Source organism: Phyllostomus hastatus, unplaced genomic scaffold (genome assembly GCF_019186645.2).
Source record: "Phyllostomus hastatus isolate PE091 unplaced genomic scaffold, TTU_PhHast_1.1 phas_contig_1, whole genome shotgun sequence".
In the NCBI taxonomy this organism is placed as follows: Eukaryota; Metazoa; Chordata; class Mammalia; order Chiroptera; family Phyllostomidae; genus Phyllostomus; species Phyllostomus hastatus.
Window position 1 is genome coordinate 19,225,746 of NW_025333498.1, and position 18,176 is coordinate 19,243,921.

General features: G+C 37.2%; 1 protein-coding gene across 7 annotated transcripts in view; it reads right to left on the bottom strand.

Annotated features, from left to right (window-relative positions):
- Window positions 1-2,263: 2,263 nt before the first annotated feature.
- The window catches only part of DCAF17 (DDB1 and CUL4 associated factor 17), a 31,719-nt gene continuing 15,806 nt past the window's right edge, over window positions 2,264-18,176 (bottom strand). For all 7 annotated transcript variants that reach the window (XM_045817422.1, XM_045817244.1, XM_045817160.1 and 4 more), the window contains 6 exons: window positions 14,792-14,934; window positions 11,361-11,470; window positions 8,125-8,212; window positions 7,320-7,403; window positions 4,172-4,327; window positions 2,264-3,383 (listed from right to left, as the gene is read on the bottom strand). In XM_045817422.1, the coding sequence (XP_045673378.1) occupies window positions 3,246-3,383; window positions 4,172-4,327; window positions 7,320-7,403; window positions 8,125-8,212; window positions 11,361-11,470; window positions 14,792-14,934 (719 nt within the window). In that variant the 3' untranslated portion in view covers window positions 2,264-3,245. The remainder of the gene's footprint in view (window positions 3,384-4,171; window positions 4,328-7,319; window positions 7,404-8,124; window positions 8,213-11,360; window positions 11,471-14,791; window positions 14,935-18,176) is intronic.

Below are 18,176 nucleotides of genomic sequence, written 5' to 3' on the forward strand. Positions count from 1 at the left end.
CACTTTCCTATGTACCCAACATTGTAATTGTCAGTATGCTATATATGGGGTAAAATAGCATCCTTTGCCTTTTGAGAGCTTTGGAGGAAATTCAGCATGAATTTCCATCAAACAAATCTGGATGTTTCCCAACTCTGCACTTATTGGTTGTAGGACCTGGGCAAATTAACTTCTGTGATCCTCACTTTTCTCATCTGCATGTTGTACTTCACACCTCGTATCATTATGTTGAATGCTGAAACAATTCATTTCACTTGTATCACAATGACTGGTAGGTAGAAAGCATGCAGTAAATATAACCTAGCATTTAAAAACTCGTATGTACAAGACACAAAACATTCAATTGGTGGAAGAATGTGGAGCACCTTAATTTGTTTAAGTAGAATGACATCACCTCACTAGGTAGTTCAAATAGTAACTGTGATAAGATTTCTTTTGTTTTCTCCCAGTGTCGTGAGAAATGCTTTAGAAAGTCAAAGAACGATAATCGTGCTGCATTGATATGGTGAGAATACAGAATCTTAGATCAAGAAACGAAATGAAGAAATACACCTCTTATAGCTTACCATCTAGACCTGTTGAAAGAAGCTACTCTGCCTCATCTAGTCTTGCATTAAACACTCAGAAAGGTCACCCCATAATATTGTGTGCTTGGCGCTAGCAACTGTTAAGTAGGCAGCACACAGGGAAGGCCTGTAACACAGTCAGGTAGAGAAGAGGGTTAAGGTGCGGTGGTGGGGGAGGTGGGCTCTAAACCACAGCTTCCCTACATCCCCATGAGAAGGACAGTTTCAGGCCTGGCAGGTGACAGAATGAGCAGCTGTCTGCCACTGGGGGAAGCTGGGGAGCCCCTACCTTTCTGGGAAGCATTATATTGTCTCCTGGTATGTGTGTTATCTGTAAATTTCCCATTTCTTTGCTATCTTCAGTATGTTTTGCCATCTTTTTATCAACATCCTGTTAACCCTCATGCAGCCCACATTCCCATGTAACATTGCAACTGCCTGACACTAAGTAGTAGCAGTTGTCCTTGTCCTTTCAACAGGGGCAAAGCCCTCCCATTTGTTACATGGCCCACAATTCCCTACTGTTTTCACACTGTGCACTTTTCCTGCTTGGCCCATATGGCATTTAGATCCTGGTCTGGTTTGATTTTGGCAGTGGTGAGACATTAGGAGTTTCGAAGGAGTCAGATGGGATTAGTCTAGAAGCATACACCCACACACCCCTCATGAACAAAGCAGACTGGAATCTCGGTTCTCAGATGCCTTTCCGAGTAGATGACTTCCTTTCTAGCATTTCATCAAAAGAAGGAAATAACTTAAAGGACAAGGAGAAACTCAATAAACCTCTTTTTGAAAAAATCTTACTGGATTCCAGTCTTAGGACATCCTTTCCTGAAACATTCTTGGAAACAAAGAGCAGGCTTTATACATCTGCTTTGAAACCCACAAAACACTGCTTTCTTTCTTTTCTCTGGTATTTTTAATCTATTCCCTCTTTTTCAAAATTTAAATTAACTGGGCAGGACCATTTACTTAGTGTCTAATTGGAAGTTTGGGGTTATATCTAGCACATTGAAACTATTCAACTGCTTTGTAATCACATCATGTCTCTAAAATGCTCTGAAAGCTTCAAATATTGAATTGAATAGTATTATTAAATATGCATAAACTAGAATGAAATTTTCAATTAGTGGCTACAAAAGTATTCAAATTTAATATATGAAGATAGTTTTATCATCCTGCACATGAAGTAATCACTGGTTATAATACACAGATTGAATTTTTAGCCCACATATAAATGTTTTCTCTTATTCTAAAATGTTACCAATCTCCTTTTTTGTTGCACAGAAGATGGCTTTAGGCTTGTTCCTTTTATTTCTTTTAAATTTATGGACTCTGCTACTAATTTCTTGACTTTTAGAATAGCTAATACCTGTTCTGTCCTCAGCCCTCTTGGTTATAATAAGCTTGAAATTTACCCACAAACTTTAAGGGCAGAACAGGGCAGAATTTACATGACTCTTAACTTGAGATCAAGCCAAAACTGAAGGAAAAACGAAAGGATTTTAGTAAATCATCAAAGCTAAAATCCTTCATTTTTACCCTTAAATTCAAATGAGCAATGATTTTCACTGCCGTTTTCTCCCCTTATATTTTCACTAGTTATTCGTGTGAGGCTGACTCAGCAGAACGTGCTCAACACGTGTGTTGCAACAATCAGATTTCTCAAGCAGAAAGCATGAAGAAATATTTTCTCCTTTTACTTAGGTTGCTTTTATTTAACATTCTGAAGAATGATTATCTGAGTTCAAGGGTCATATTTGGATCAATTCTAACAAAGAAGAAAAAAATACTCGTTTCACAACCATGATAAAGCCAACAGTTTTTTGTAGCTAAGTAGTCATCTCCCAAACTACTCCCGAACTACCTGCTCTTCTGCAGGAGCGGAACCGGTGCAACCCGGAGTACCTTTATCTTATTGTACAGGTGTGAAAATATTGCCTAAGCACAATTGGAAGATACACCAAATATACAAAATGGTGAAAAAGTATAATATTTTTAATAATCAACAGCTAAACAAGCTACATATTGGAAAAAATTTCACTTAAATTTTGCTTGGAACCTTTTACATTAGTCTATGATAGAAACACAAATAATCAAAGGAAACATCAAGCCAAGAGAATAAAGCCATGGAAGAAAAAATAATCTGTACAAATATAGAACATAGACACATGTATAAGATTAAAAAAAACTGCAATGACACATTTTTGGTTCAAAAGTACGTTTTCACATTCCAGATGTCATTTCTCATCCTTAAGCAAAGTTTGGTATAGAGGACACAGGATTTCTTCCCTTATCTTTTTTATCTTTCTTTTTGTCTCTCCTTCTTAGTCTTAGCAATCACAATTCCACAATACCCTTTAAGAGCCATATTAAACACCTGATTGAAATACATTTTACATTTACCACCACCTAGGTAAAAGCTCTAAAAGTCTAGGCTTCTTTGGGGGGGGGGGCATTCTAAAACTCCTTTACATAAGATGAAGTTCTCACCACCCTGTATGGCAAGAGTTTACAAAAGAAGTCACAGTCATCCAAAGTAATTACAAGATCTTTTCTGGAAAATACTGGAGAACTTGATATATGGGTAATAAAAAGGACTGGACACAGTTGCTGGGGTGTATGGCTAAAAGTCTCATATGTTACATCTCAAAATTTAAAATGATCTCACTCTTTTTTTCAACTTCTGTTGGTGGTTTCTTCTTCTTCCCCAGGGTCACAGACCATCTGGTAAACATAGCAGCTGAAGACCCTGCTGGGTTTCTGCTCTATGTGCAGCACCAAGTCTCTGTCAAAATAAACTTCATGGCTGTATGTCTGCAATGGAAACACAGTCAAATGGAGGCTCTTCATATAACCATATTCACTCCAATGTCACTAAAACGTCATAGCGCCTATGTTAGCGATCTTCAAATATACACTTGGGGGCAAAATAGTTGCCAGAAATGGTTTACTTTTCATTACTTGTGGATATGCAGGTCACTTATGAGAAAAGCATGACATAAAATGCCTAGATGAAAAGAGCCCTGGACTTAGGAGTCTGAATACCCAGATTCTATTGCCAACCCTGCAACGGCTGTACTGTGTGACTGCAGGCACGTTGCTAAACCTCTCAGGCTTTCCATTACTAAAACAAGAATTGGATAAAGTAATGTCTACTATTCCTTACAACTTGTATATTCTATAATACTCAGAAGAGTAGGCAAATGCTTCCGAGAGTGCCTGGAAACCCTCCATACTGAGATATGACCTCTATTAAATAACTGTGGGGATGCAAAATAGTAAGTATACTTTTAATTTTTTAAATGTTACCAAACTTTTAAAATGAGAGAAAACCAAAGACTATGGTAAGGAAATAAATGGCATGTCTCAGGAAAAAAACATAAGGCTTTATCTTTAAGGCCACTGGTAAGGCAACATCCTCTAGTCCCAAGAGGAGGAAGTCTTACGAAGTACTCATTTTGTCCTGAGTGTAGTCCAGTAACCTCTTCCAAGTGGCCATTGTTCCAGGTGAGCTGGGACTGACACAAACAGTACATCTGTTTCAATAAATGCCACCTATAAAGAGAACTCATACTACTTTGTATTCCATGAACTCAACTTACCACATCCCATGACTCCACTAGTGGAATGCTTTTCAGTAAAGTTCCATATTCATTACAATGGAAATCTAGGTGAGCTTTTCCTTCGGCATCTATTTGGGTAACAGCTACCACAGAAAGCAAATCCAATTCATCTTCATAGTCCACGATTTTGAAAGTCTTGGGGGAATAGATGGATAAGACAGAGGAAAAGAGGGGCAAATCCAGTTATTCAGTTAGATTATCTCTGCATTTGTAGTCTACACTGTTACTTAGGAAAATATGTAGAAAAAGAATGAATAGGTGGAAACAAAGGGAGAAATGTGTTTCTACTTTTGTGCCTAAAACACTAGTCTCGGGATTTTCAAGACTTAAACAGTATCCTACAGATTTTGACAAACAGAACCAAGTATATGTAGATCTCAGCCAAACTGTAACTGAAATTCTTTATTGTGACAGAGTTTCTCCAAATTTAAAACAGGTATTCAAACACTGTCTCTGACATGAGTGCTCACTGGTTCCCAGATATCTGAAGACTGCCCACTCCACTAGGAAGGTTCTTGTGACAGAAAAAAAAAAGTCATTTTAAGAAAAACTGATAGCTTATCATACACTATTTATGACTCTATTTGTCATCTTTTTTCCCCATCTTTTTTTCTTTTAAACCCTTTTTGGTTCCCCAAAGAAAGCAAAAAACTGCTGCTTATACTTGAGGGAGAATATTAAGAACTGAAATCCATCCCACAAAACAGGAGTCACAGAAGAGATGTTAGTTAGATTAATGATGGTAAAGACATAAGGGAGAAACACCTAACTCCAGAACTCAGGGAAGAAAACCTGGGGCTCCAAGAGCTTCCCGGGGAGCCCCCCCACCCCCAAGAGATACATCCTGGCAGCACAGTAGATTTCTCTTAATCACCATGTACTAATCCTTCACGTACATTTGGTATGTGTAGGATTAATCCATGTGTATTTTCTGCCTTTACCACCTGTGGTATGAAAATTTATATAAATTTATTGCCTGTGGTCCCGTTTCATTTATGATTTTGCCTTAATCTAAACTTGGTCAAACTTCAAAAAGTGACTTCTTGCATGGGTGTCAGTGATTTTATAGATTTTAGCCATGACCCCTTCCAACTTTTCTTTTACAGGCTAAAAGTTTTTGTTTTCTCATAACATAGAATCTCTCTCTCTCTGTCTTTGCTACTATCTTCTCCCCTCTTAATTATACTTGCAAATTTTGGTAATTTTAGTTATGTCTTCCTTGAGTATAGTCTTATATACAGGGTAAGAAGCTTTCTGCTTTGCTCTCAACAGATTTCTGTGGTTGATAAATATACATATTTTCTTTTTTTGACAGCCTCATACTAGGCCACTTCCAACATAGTTTTTTTAATTTTCAAAAACTGGACTTCCAGCCAAGATGGAGGCATGGGTAGATATGCCTAGCAGCCTCACACAACCAAAAGAAGGACAACAATGATTTAAAAACAAAAACAACCAGAACTGCCAGAAAACTGAACTGTACAAAAATCTGACAACCAAGTAATTAAAGAAACATTCATCCAGACTGGCAGGAAGGGCAGAGACCGGCAGCCAGAGTGGAAAAGATGTGTGGTGAGACAGCAGCTTGTGGACTGTGCAGCTGGCGGACCAGGTGGTACCACATTTGCATGTGGATAAACCAGGAGAAACAACTGGGGAGCAAGACAGAGCACATAATCAGAGTTCCAGCACAGGGAAATAAAGCCTCCAAATCTCTGACTGTAAAAATCAGCAGGGGTTGCGGTGGCAGGAGTACTGCCAGTCTCACAGAAGAGTCTATTGGAGGGATCCACAGGGTCCTAGAATGTACACAATCCCACCCACCCACCCACCAAAAGCAGCAAGAGAAAAGGAGACCGTTAGCTACAAAGGAGTTCCCATAAGACTATCAGCTAATTCCTCAAAAGAAACCTTGCAGGCAAGAAGGGGCTGGAAAGAAGTATTCCAAGTCATGAAAGGCAAGGAGCTACATCTGAGATTACTCTCTCCAGCAAAGCTATCATTTAGAATGGAAGGGCAGATAAAGTCCTTCCCACATAAGGTCAAGTTAAAGGAGTTCATCATCACCAAGCCCTTATTATATGAAATGTTAAAGGGACTTATCTAAGAAAAAGAAGAAGATCAAAAATATGAGCAGTAAAATGACAACATACTCACAACTGCCAACAACTGAACCTAAAAAATAAAAACACACTAAGCAAACAACTAGAACAGGAACAGAACCACAGAAATGGAGATCACATAGAAGGCTATCAGCAGGGAGGAGGAGCAGAGAGGATGGGGAGAAAAGGTACAAAATAGACAGTAGGAGGTTAAGAATAGTATGGGAAATGGAGAAGCCAAAGAACTTATATGTATGACCCGTGGACATGAACTAATATAGGAAGGACGGGGGTGCCAGGCGGAGGCGGAAAAGTAGAGAAAAGAAATGGGACAACTGTAATAACATAATCAATAAAATATACTTAAATTTTTTTTTCAAAAACTATCCTTAGAAGACTACTTTAATATTTCTATCTGGAAAGAGTCACACAAACAATATAGGTTTTATGGTCTAAATGGATTTAGTATGTATGCAATGGTTATATATCTGAAGCATGATAACTGTGAGCTAATTTCAAAAGCCCTTCCAATGCCTCTTTAAAAGAAAAGGATAAAAATGAATTATCTCAGTGACTGGTAGCGCTAAGTGAGGCCAGAGGCCAAACTGCTTTACTATACTTAATACCCTCCTTCCCTGGCCCCCAAACATTAACAAACATATCCATGTCTAGTAGGTAAAAATAAGGCAAAAGCCATAAAGTCATCAGGATATAAGTCAGGAATTTTCTATTAAGAGATATCCCTAGAAAGTGTGCACATTAACAAAACAAATCAATAAGTTAATGGTGTTTTCAAATTATTTCAGTCCTATGAATCTTTCTGCAAATAAAATATTATGAATAATTTCAACCTGACAAGAGAGGATACTGGGGATGCATCAGTTGAAGTAGTATGCACAATCCTACTAAGCAAGCCTGCATGGAGCTCACTCCCAATCTCTACCTTAGAGTCTGGGAAGCATAATTTAAAAACCATAGGGCAAGTGCACACTAGTTTGGTTTGTTATCTCTGGCTAAAGTAATACCTCTTGTTCTGGGTCATCATCCAGAAGGTTAAATTTCTTTTTTACCACCCGTCCAGAAGCAGTAACAGTGGGTATGTTTTCATTCTATCATATGGAAAGAAATAAAAAGATGTGACAAGTCCCATAATATGTAGTCAATTGCAAAATTATGTTACTAGATTTGGCAAAATTAACTAACCCTTCCCCAACATCCACAATTCTTTTCTCAATTGATAAAATTCTGAATCAGATTTCTGATCTTCCAGTTAGTAAAAACAGAGTAAAGTTTTTAATGGATAAAATACTAAGACAGGCAAAAAATAAATACAAAATTTACAGATTTGCTACTTTATTTGCCCTTCTGATTCTGTGTTAGTATAGTACAGCAAATAGAGTGGATATGCTTTGGAAATTTCCTTTTGCATGATTTTCTTCATATTCTTAATTTATGTGCTAAAGGAAAAAGTCTATCTGGAGTTAAAAAATGGTATGTGATTTTTAAAGATTTATATCTTCCCCCAGTTACTCTAAGTTTGTGCAATTAATTAAACCCAATGGTTGATAATTCATCAATAAAAACTTAAAGAGAAATCCAGAAAGGGAATAGAAATAAGCAAAATATAAACTCAATATATTCAACTCTTCTTCAAATCTCGTATTGGGGGAATTTGGGGTTAAGACCAGCTACCCATGTAGACAAAAGGAACAGACTTTTATAGGATTACGCTGTTCTTTTCAACCACACTAAAAGACAAACACACTTGCACTTATCATATTCTTATATAAAACGACAGTGATATATAAAGGATTTTAAAGTATTCCTTACTTTGTTCTCCCTGTTGGCCAAAATGACAAAATCTTCAGAGATCTGATGCTGGGCACTACTATTTTCTATTTCTTTTAGCTTTAAAACTCTGAAAAGGAAAAAAAGGATACTAAGAACTTAAGACTTCAATGCACCATCAAAATGCCAAAGTTGAACTATTAAAATGAAACTCAACAAATGAAAATTATAGTAACAACACTGAGTTCTCTTTTTTCATTGGTGTGAAATATTAATGTCTAATCACTTGGGTGTCTATAAACTCTTTCAAATTCAGAGATTTTGTTAAACAGGAAAATGTAGAATCTGTGACCACTAAGTGCTACCGAGGTAGGTAATGAATTAGCGTGCTTGGCCTTAAGAGATCTTCCAAACCAATGAAATGAAAGTAACTTTTAAATAACCTCATCTCTGCCATCCTGCAACAGGTCTTTAACATTTCAGCTTTCACAGTGGCATTGCAGTACAGGCATACCTCATTTTATTGCTCTTCGCTTTCTTGTGCTTCACAGATGTTGCACTTCTTACAAACTGAAAGCAAGACCTTCCACTAGCAAAAACATTAAGGCTCACTTTATTGCAATACTTGTGCTATTGCTGTGGTCTGGAACCAAACACGCAATATCTTTGAGGTATGCCTATAATATTTGCATTTTTATTTCTAAAGACAGAACAAGCTATCAATGGACACCACTTGGAGTTAACTATAAAACAGACTGGATTAGCAACTAAGCCTAACCTAAGAGTTTTCATGAATAGAGTAATATTTAAAAACTGCAACTAACTTAATACTTTTCTTTTTTCTTAGGGTTGATTTTGCAGATTTGAGTTTTCTGAGTGCAAATGGTCTCCCTGGATCAAGAAAAAATAATTTGTTCACCGCCCACACAAATCTGTTCACACCACTAACGAGCTTCAAAAGCACAATGTTCTCAAAGTTTAAAGTCTCAAATGCCAGCAAAGAGAACAGCAGGGAGTAGCAGCTACTGTGACCAGGAAGAGCCAGAGGCCTTAGAGCTTGCCAGAGACAAAGAAATCATAGTAATTTTAAATTACTCAATTCTTAGTGACAATGTTTTAAAATGCCCATCTCTTAAAACCTGGCAAAAGGGCACACACTCTTTGTGGACTTTATTTTCTTAAACTAAAACTAATATTAAAAGATGGTGGCAACAAACATTAAAAGTGAGGTTTACTAAAGCTGAACCACAGTTTTTAAGACTTTTAATAAAAGTTCATAATCTTATTTCATTAAGTCCAGTCATCCTCCTTATACTCAATCCAGAATAGACTAGTCAACAGAAAGCAGAAGGAATAAAGAAAGCAAACACTGCCCTTCTCATTCAACAGGCACTTACTGAGCACCTAGTCTTGCTAAGCACTGTGCTCAGTGCTGGGATTATAGGCATCAGAAAACCAGACTCTTTCCCTTATGGAGCTCATTTTTCCAAAGCTAGATATTTAAACAGATATTCACACACATAATTAATTGAAATTGCTGTAAGTGCTACAGAAGAAGACTACATAATGGGTGCAATGAAAATATGATGGGGGAGCTCATCTAACAAGGGTATCGGGAAAGGACTCTGAAAAAGGGACATTTAAGCTGGGGCATTAAATATGAATAGAAATTAGGTAGGAAAGTAGCTAAGGGAAAAAGACTCCTAACAGAGGGAACAGGTCCTCAGCTTTCTGAACAGAGAGCGTGACTGAAGCAGACTGCATTGGAGGGAGGGTCTTTCAGACCATGCCAAGAGCAACAAGAAGTCGTGAAAAGGTTAAAGCAGAATTCACGTGGTTAGTTTTTTGTGTTTGTTAACATTTGTAAAAATCACTCTTAGCTGCTGAGAAAAAAAATAGACTTAGAGAGTGCAAAAGTGGATTTTTGGAGTACACTATTGAATTACTATAGCCCAGGCTAGTGATGACAATAATCTGACCAAGATGGGACAGTGGCCAAGGGCAGAAAGGCGTAGATTTAAGAAATATTTAATAACAAAATAAACAGCATTGACAAGATATATGGTGTGTGCGTGTGTGTGACAGAGAGAGACAGAGAGAGAGGAAATATGCACATGACTGTTTAAGTATATGAACATTGATGAAAGACAAGAAGCTAAGAAAGTGCCAAGAATGATGCCAAATTCCTAACATTATCTTAGGGGAAAGGTTTGGGCTGGGATAAAAATTTGAAATTGTGTGATCTTTGAAGCCAAGAGAATATAGAATCCTGGAGAAAAAAAAGTGACAAGGGGAGAGGGTCCAAGTCCTGAGGACATCTGACATTAAAGTCTGAGTAGGAGAACATGAAAGTACACTAAGAAAGATCACAAAGAGAGGAAAACTGTGGTGTCAGAAAAGTCAAGTGAAGAGTGTTTCCGAGGAGGAGAGGCTAACTCTTGGAAGATGGAGGTAAACAAAGCAAAACAAGGTTTATGACAAACAATCTGCTATTTCTCCTGTGGTAAGGCTGTCATTTAGAACAAAGACAAATCATGCCCTGGTTGGTGTGACTCAGTGGACTGAGTGCTAGCCTGCAAACCGAAGTGTCGCTGGTTCGATTCCCAATCAGGGCACATGCTTGGGTTGCAGGCCAGGTCCCTAGTAGGGGACGTGTAAGAGGCAACCACACGTTGATGTTTCTCTCCCTGCCTTTTTTCCTCCTTTCCCCTTTCTAAAAATAAATTTTAAAAATGTTTTTAAAAGCCCTGGCTGGTGTAGCTCAGTGGATTGAATGCGGGCCTGCCAACCAAAGCATTGCTGGTTTGGTTCCCAGTCAGGGCTTATGCCTGGGTTGCAGGCCAGGTTCCCAGAGGGGAGTGCAACCACACATTGATGTTTCTCTCCCTCTCTTGCTCCTTCTCTTCTCCTCTCTCTAGAAATAAATAAGTAAAATCAATAAAAAGTATTTTTAAAAAAGAAGAACAAGGACAAATCATTTTTGTTCTCATTAATCCTGGAAAACTAAGACCTGGTAAGGAGGAGCCAATCTGTCATCTTCTTTCACTTATATATCATCCATCAAAGAACTTATTCAAATGTAATATTTATAAGCAGTAATAATGAGGCTAAAATAATTAAAGTTTGTTTTTCTAGATGTTAATCTCTGAGAAAGCATCCTATAAGCAGCTAATTACTTCCATACTTGGCTCAAAAGTTAACTGGAAAAAAAATTAAGATGCCAATAAATGCTACCAAAGACTGCTTTTAATTTTAAAATAACTAATGAAAATACTCACTTGACCTGATTTGGGCCAACATGTATTATTCTACCAGAAGCATCAGGATGGAAATAGATCCAATCAGATTCTAGGGAACAACAATCCATTTCTTGGATCCCATTTTTTGCCTGAAATTGGGAAAAAATATTGAAAACACAGATTAAAAGAAAATAATTTTTTTAAATTCTATCAGCAGTGACAGATCAGTCAGGGACAGGGTAGGGAAAATATTAACCAGTTGAACTTGGGTGTATATGAGGGCTGAATTAGGACACTCAAACTTGAGAAATCTAGAACTTTTAAATTCAGAAATTTCAAAGACTTACCCTGTACCGTACATTATACCTCACAAATGATAATTTAGTTACCACACTTCAAACACACCTAACTTGTATCAGGCCCTGCCTTAGATGCTTTACAATCATCATGTCATTTGATCTTAACAACACTCAAAGTATATATTGTTATCTACATTTTATGGATGAGAAAACACAGAGTATAAATCATTTGTTCCATGTTTTGTACCTATTAAACAGCAGATATGACTCCAAAGTCCATGGACTTCCCATTTTAACTCTGCTACTATTACAATGCTCATGCAACCCTTACCCCTTCCTTACCACCCTATCCCAAGCAAACTGCCACTCAGAGGAGTGGGTAATGTGAAAATAAACATGTAATTAAACCCAAAATCTCAGACACAGGTCATATGATCTCCTTGGATAAGTCAGATATTAAACTCTAATGCTGAAGAAATGGTCCAATATTGCTTAGCCTTTAAGACAAGTACAGAGATTTATTTCACAGTAATATATTTAGACATTGAAATAAAGGTACAGATACCTGCATGACATGCAATCACAAATGTACATGAATGTTTTACCTTATACACAGGAGCACTGGGAATATATAAACTTCACTGCTTTATCCAAGTCATCTAAATTATTTAATTTCTCCAATTTAATATGAAATGATACCATCTTTTCTATCTGATACTCACAACAGGTTTTGAAATATGAATGTATTCATTTCATTGGCATATACTGACAGCACACTATGTTTTAGGTATTACACTAGGCATTTGTACCTGACATGGCTGTAACATTATCCTTGCCATGAAGAAGTTCATTATTGAGAGGGGAGGCAGAAAAGAACAAACAGTAATGAGGCAGTGTGGGAAACAGAGTGACCAAGCCACACATAGGATACTGTCAAGCGTCCATCCAGGTGAGCAGAATTTCAGGAAGAAAAGAGGCTTAAATAGAGCCTTAAATGATGAGCAGAAAATGGCTAGAAAGAAGAGACAGCAAAATCGAAAGCACATGAATGTTATTCCACAGAGCACGTGTGTGCATCAATACGAGCAGCAGCCAGAATAAAACAGAAATGTACAGAGTGCAGCCACGAGACTGCAGAAGCAGGCTGGGCTCCAGCACAAGTGCTTCCTATGCCATGCTTTTTTAAAAATTGAATTTAACACACTTTATGTACCAAATTAGAGAATGAGTTTTAATTTTTCAGGATTTAATAAATATCCTAATAGGAATAATGGTATTATTACATTTTACAAGAAAATCAACAAAATTAAACATCTTGGCTGCCACCACTGAAATGAATGTGCCCATGATGGCACTGGTTTCAGATGCCCTTCCACTGTAAAACATGTACATAGTACACCTGTCTTTCCTTAGGAGACCATTCTCTTTACTACAGTGTCTTCTGTAACACAAAGGAAACATCACCTCTCTGTGTTAAACACTGAGCAGCATTATGACCAACTTACTGTAGTTTTTATTATTTGTTCGAATGGTAGATTTTAAAGTTCAGTTAAATAGAAGGCTATGAAACACTTTCTGGATTCTTCAGTTTGGATGCATGTGTTTTGTGGTTATCTATCTACTCTCCTCACTGACAGGTGGAGAGGTAATGGGTATATCCATTGTTATGGCACTGCAATAAAGCTGTCTGGCACACGGATTTTAACTTCCCCTGGATTTGGCAATTTTTTATGAATATGCTGAAACACAGATTTGACTAAATGTTACGATCATAATCAGTTATTTCAGAAGGAGAGCTTGACAGGCATGCTTGATATGTACTTTGAAGGCCATTTTATACACACACACACACACATACACACGGACACGAGAGAATATGTATTATCAGTTCTTATATAAGAATATGTACTAAATATCCAGACTATGAAGTGTGTAAAGTTTGACTGGAAGGAAGGATTAAGTAAAAAATGAGACGAGGTCCTGTTGGCTGAAGGGAGGTCCTCTGGCTGGGAGGTGAGCAATCAAACCAGACTCGTCATGGAAGGAAAGTGCCCTTTGACAGTCCATTGTAGAAGGTATCACTGGCCTGGGCCAACCTGGAGCTGCCATATGTGAGATGTAAATGAAAAATCAGAAGGAACAATGCTTTTACAAAAAGAAAACTAGAAGACACTATACAGAGTGCCCCCTGGTGGCCATGACATCAAGGGAACTAGAGAAATGAACCCAAGACTGTGCTGATCTTCAGCATGGTAAAAGGTGACTCATGACTTTAAAAGCTGTTGGGTCCAACAGGGATTGAGGAAGATCCTGGAGGAGGTGGGTGTGAAATAAGCTGAGTCTGCCTCAGAAAAGTAAGTTCATTTGATACATCAAGAGGTTCCAGAAATAAATGAAACTAAATCAGCAATACGAAACAAGATGGAACTCTCTCCTCTGTGCGCTCACCCTTTTGCACTGACCTGAATCACTGAACTTAACGGACAGCAGCTATTCATAATTTGGGTACATATTTGCTTTCTTTTGAGTGTAAGCAGCCTGAAGGAAGGAAATGTACCCCAGTTATATCTGGCACACAGTGGACCCTAGATAATGTTTATTAAATGATAAATCAATGCCTAAATAACTTTTTAAATGAAGAAAAATTGATTTAATGGGTAGAAATTTATATTGTCTTACCATGTACTATTTCTTTCTATTTTGCCATAAATAATTTAAGAATAGCCTTGAAAGTTCAAAGTGTTTCATGGCTTACATTCTGAACATCAGAGTTCTATTTGGTTCTGCTCTGGAAAGCAAATAGCAACAAACCATGAAAAAGCAGAACCAACAACACATTCCACCAGCAATTTCAGATGCAGCATGAACACATTTCATCAATGATTCCCATCATGAAGCTTCAGAGATGTTTTGCAGGGAATTGCTTGCTGGGAGGTTGGTAAGAAAAAACCCTTAAGTAAACTTTGGTGCCCTAAAAATATTCAAATGTTAATGTTTAAATTCTAGATAACACAGGCCTTTGCTACATTCTTTGCATTCTTCTCTATTATACATTAATCACAAATTAATACAGACAAAAAAGTAACTCTTAGGAACATGAACCTATTAAGAGGTAGCAAAGAGAATTTGATACTAATTTGCTACTACAAGGTCTGATCACTTATGATTTACCAAGGAATTGTCTTTAAGGGCACAAATATGGAAAACTCCTTTCTGTTTCTTCTTATTAGGTGTAATGATGTAGTGCCAAGGATGGCCTCCAATCTGAAAGGCATTCTCCAGGGAAGAGACCTCGAAGAGCAGCGGTGGCGTGTCTGTAGAGATGGCAAAAGGAATTTATTAGCTTTCTCTGCTCTGGTAGCCTTGGAACATTGATTAAATGAGTTCAACCTTTCTTTGCATGCATCATCTATGAGTTTCCATTAATGAAAAATTACTGCATTTAAGGAAATAAAAATATAATCAGGAAAGACACTTATTGCTAAGAAAAGAGAAAGCTGATAGGAACCAAGTGTTAAGCTATGAGCCAAATTTCTAGACATCTCTTATCAGATATGTGTGACCTGTAGCTGAGTGGAGATAAACAGTGGACTGAAGGTGCTTATGGTGACAAAAATGACAAAGTACACTCAACAAAAGCAGCTGCCATTTACTATGCATCTGCTCTGTACATACAAGACTGGGTTAGATACTATTTCCAACTCTCATAACAATCCTATAAGGTATTAGGTCTAGCAATTCCTTCAAACGTGAGGAAGACATCTTCCATAATCTACACAGGTTATACTTGTCAAACTTTGCAAGAGTAGTCTTGCTTCGGATTTCCAGTGCAGAAGCGATATTAGTCACAATAAATGTAACCAATTAGGTTAAGTCCTGTCACAATGGAAGCTTTATTAAAGGATAACCAGTACTACTATATCATCATTAGCCAAGTTAGCTTTAAGGTAGTTTAGATATATCTAGTCAGTCACTGTCTTTTGGAGATTGACATCATGTGAGAAATACAGGCAGACTTTGTTTTACTGTGTGTTGCTTTATTGCACTTCACAAGGGTTGCATTTTTTTAAATAATTTTATTTATTTATTTTCAGAGAGGGATGGGAGGGAAGGAGAGGGAGGGAGAGGGGGAGAGAGATAGAGAGAGAGAGACAAACATTAATGTGCGGTTGCTGGGGGTCATGGCCTGCAACCCAGGCATGTACTCTGACTGGGAATCAAACCAGAGACACTTTGGTTCACAGCCCGCGCTCAATCCACTGAGCTACGCCAGCCAGGGCCCACAAGGGTTGCATTTTTTAATGCAAGGCAAGACCCTCCACCAGCAAAAAGATTCTGACTCACTTTATTGCAATGCTTGCTTTGATGTGGTGGTCACAGCATCTTTGAGGTATGCTTTATTGTGATGGTCTAGAACCAAATCCACAATATCTCCAAAGTATGTCCATAATTTGTAGGTGCTACTTCATCGTCTTCTTCGACAATTAATTTTAGGTAGTGTAATAGACTTACTCTTAAAGAAATACATAAGCAGAAGGTACAGCAGCTTTAGAAGATCAGAATTCCTTTTGGGCAGCCCTTGTGAAGCACCACATGTCTGTCTGGGCAAATGGCTGATCTATGATTCCTTTATTTACTCCTTTACTTGAGAGTTTAATCTTTGGTTTATGAGGCCATCACTGTCAGTAAAGTGGCTTATCTAGGGGGAGACCATTTATTTTGAGTCATATTATCATAGAAATGTGTGCTTTATTAGGCCTCTTCATAAGCACAGTTTACTTAGTGTTACACATAGGGGAAAAAAAATAATGAAGAGTGAGTTCACAAACTGACAATCTTGAGAAGGAAAAGATAGGCATAAACATATTAAATGTATTTAAAGTTTTTTAAAACTTCTAAGAAGAGGGTAATATTCTTAATATATACAGAGGTCTTTTAAGTAATAAGAAAAATATGAGCACCCCAAAAGAAAAAGGAACAAATGACATAAGTAAATTTGGAAGAAATACAAACATCATATGCAATAATATGGTGGCTACCAAATGGCAGTGGATGAGGAAAAGAGGAGTTATAAAAAGAAAAAATATAATTAGAGTTTGAATTTGGGATTAAAATTTTAAGTAGATATGAGAATATAAAAGAGGTTTCAAATTTAAAAAATCAATGCAAAAAGATGTGTTTAAAAAGAAATATTTCCCCCAGCAGTTGCTAAAAATGGCCCAAAAGAAGCAGCAAGACTGCTCACCACAACTCTGATAGGCCCCTGCTAACCCCAGAGTCCAGATCTTAACCTCTAAGGCTATTCCCAATTTTTTACAAAGGTCCTAGAAGTTCTCAGAGAGTAGTGATTCCATGTCTTGGGGTGAGGAATTTTAGGATAGGTGCAAAGCTTCTAGTTGTCACTATAAAGGATATTTACAAGAATGTCTGGGGGGTGTGAAGAGAATAAGAGAGCCAGAAAAATGAGTCCTTCTGGCTAGACTGTAAAAAGATACTCATTAAAACTAAAATAGTAATTATAAGGTTTTGAGTCTGTGAAAGGCCAAACAATGATACTTCAAAGGGGGGTTTTAACATCAAGTGTTCCAAATGATTGTTATATTGTTTATATATATAAAAAAAGAATAGTTACAGGAACAGAACCACAGAAATTGAGACTGCATGGAGGGGTAGCAACAGGGGAGTGTGAGAAGGAGAGAGGGGGGAAAGGTACGGAGAATAAGTAGCATAGAATGTAGGTAGAAAATAGACAGGGGGAGGGCAAGAATAGTATGGGAAATGTAGAAGCTAAAGAACTTATGACACATGGACATGAACTAAAGGGGGGGATGTGGGTGGGAGAGGGTGTGCAGGGTGGAGGGGAATGAAGGGGGGTAATGGGACAACTGTAATAGCTGTAACTTTTCTGTAATTTTATAACATAGGGGATAGTTACATATTTCATTTTGTTCACATGTGGATATATCTGGGATAAATTCTTAGAAATGGAATTGCTCAAGGAGAACATGCAATATATGAAATAAATGAAAGTGCCTCTTTTATACTTCCACCAATCCCGTTACCTAACTTTTTGATATTTTAGAATTTGAAATGATGTATCTTATGATAATTTTAACTTACATCTCTCATATCAGTGACATTGGGCTTTATCCTTCCCAAATGAAAAGCCATTTACACTTCTTTTCCTATTGAACAATATCCTTTGCTCATTTTTTGTTGTTACCACTTCTTATTCATCTGTAGAACTCTTTATATACTGAGAAAATTAGCCCTTTATAGTATATTTTGCAAATATGTCCTGTTTGTTGTTTGATTTTTTAGTTGGTTTACATTGTGTTGTGTTTTGCTATATAGAACTTTATTTTCATGTAACCAAATTACCAATCCATTATTTTAACATTTAAGAGTACGTTAGTCTGCAGATATATGTGACAATATAAAATGAATCTTGAAAATAATATGCTGAGCGAAAGAAGCCAGACAAAAAACATCATATAATTCCATTTATATGAGACTTTAGAAAATATAAATTTAATTGATAATGAAAGAAAGCAGT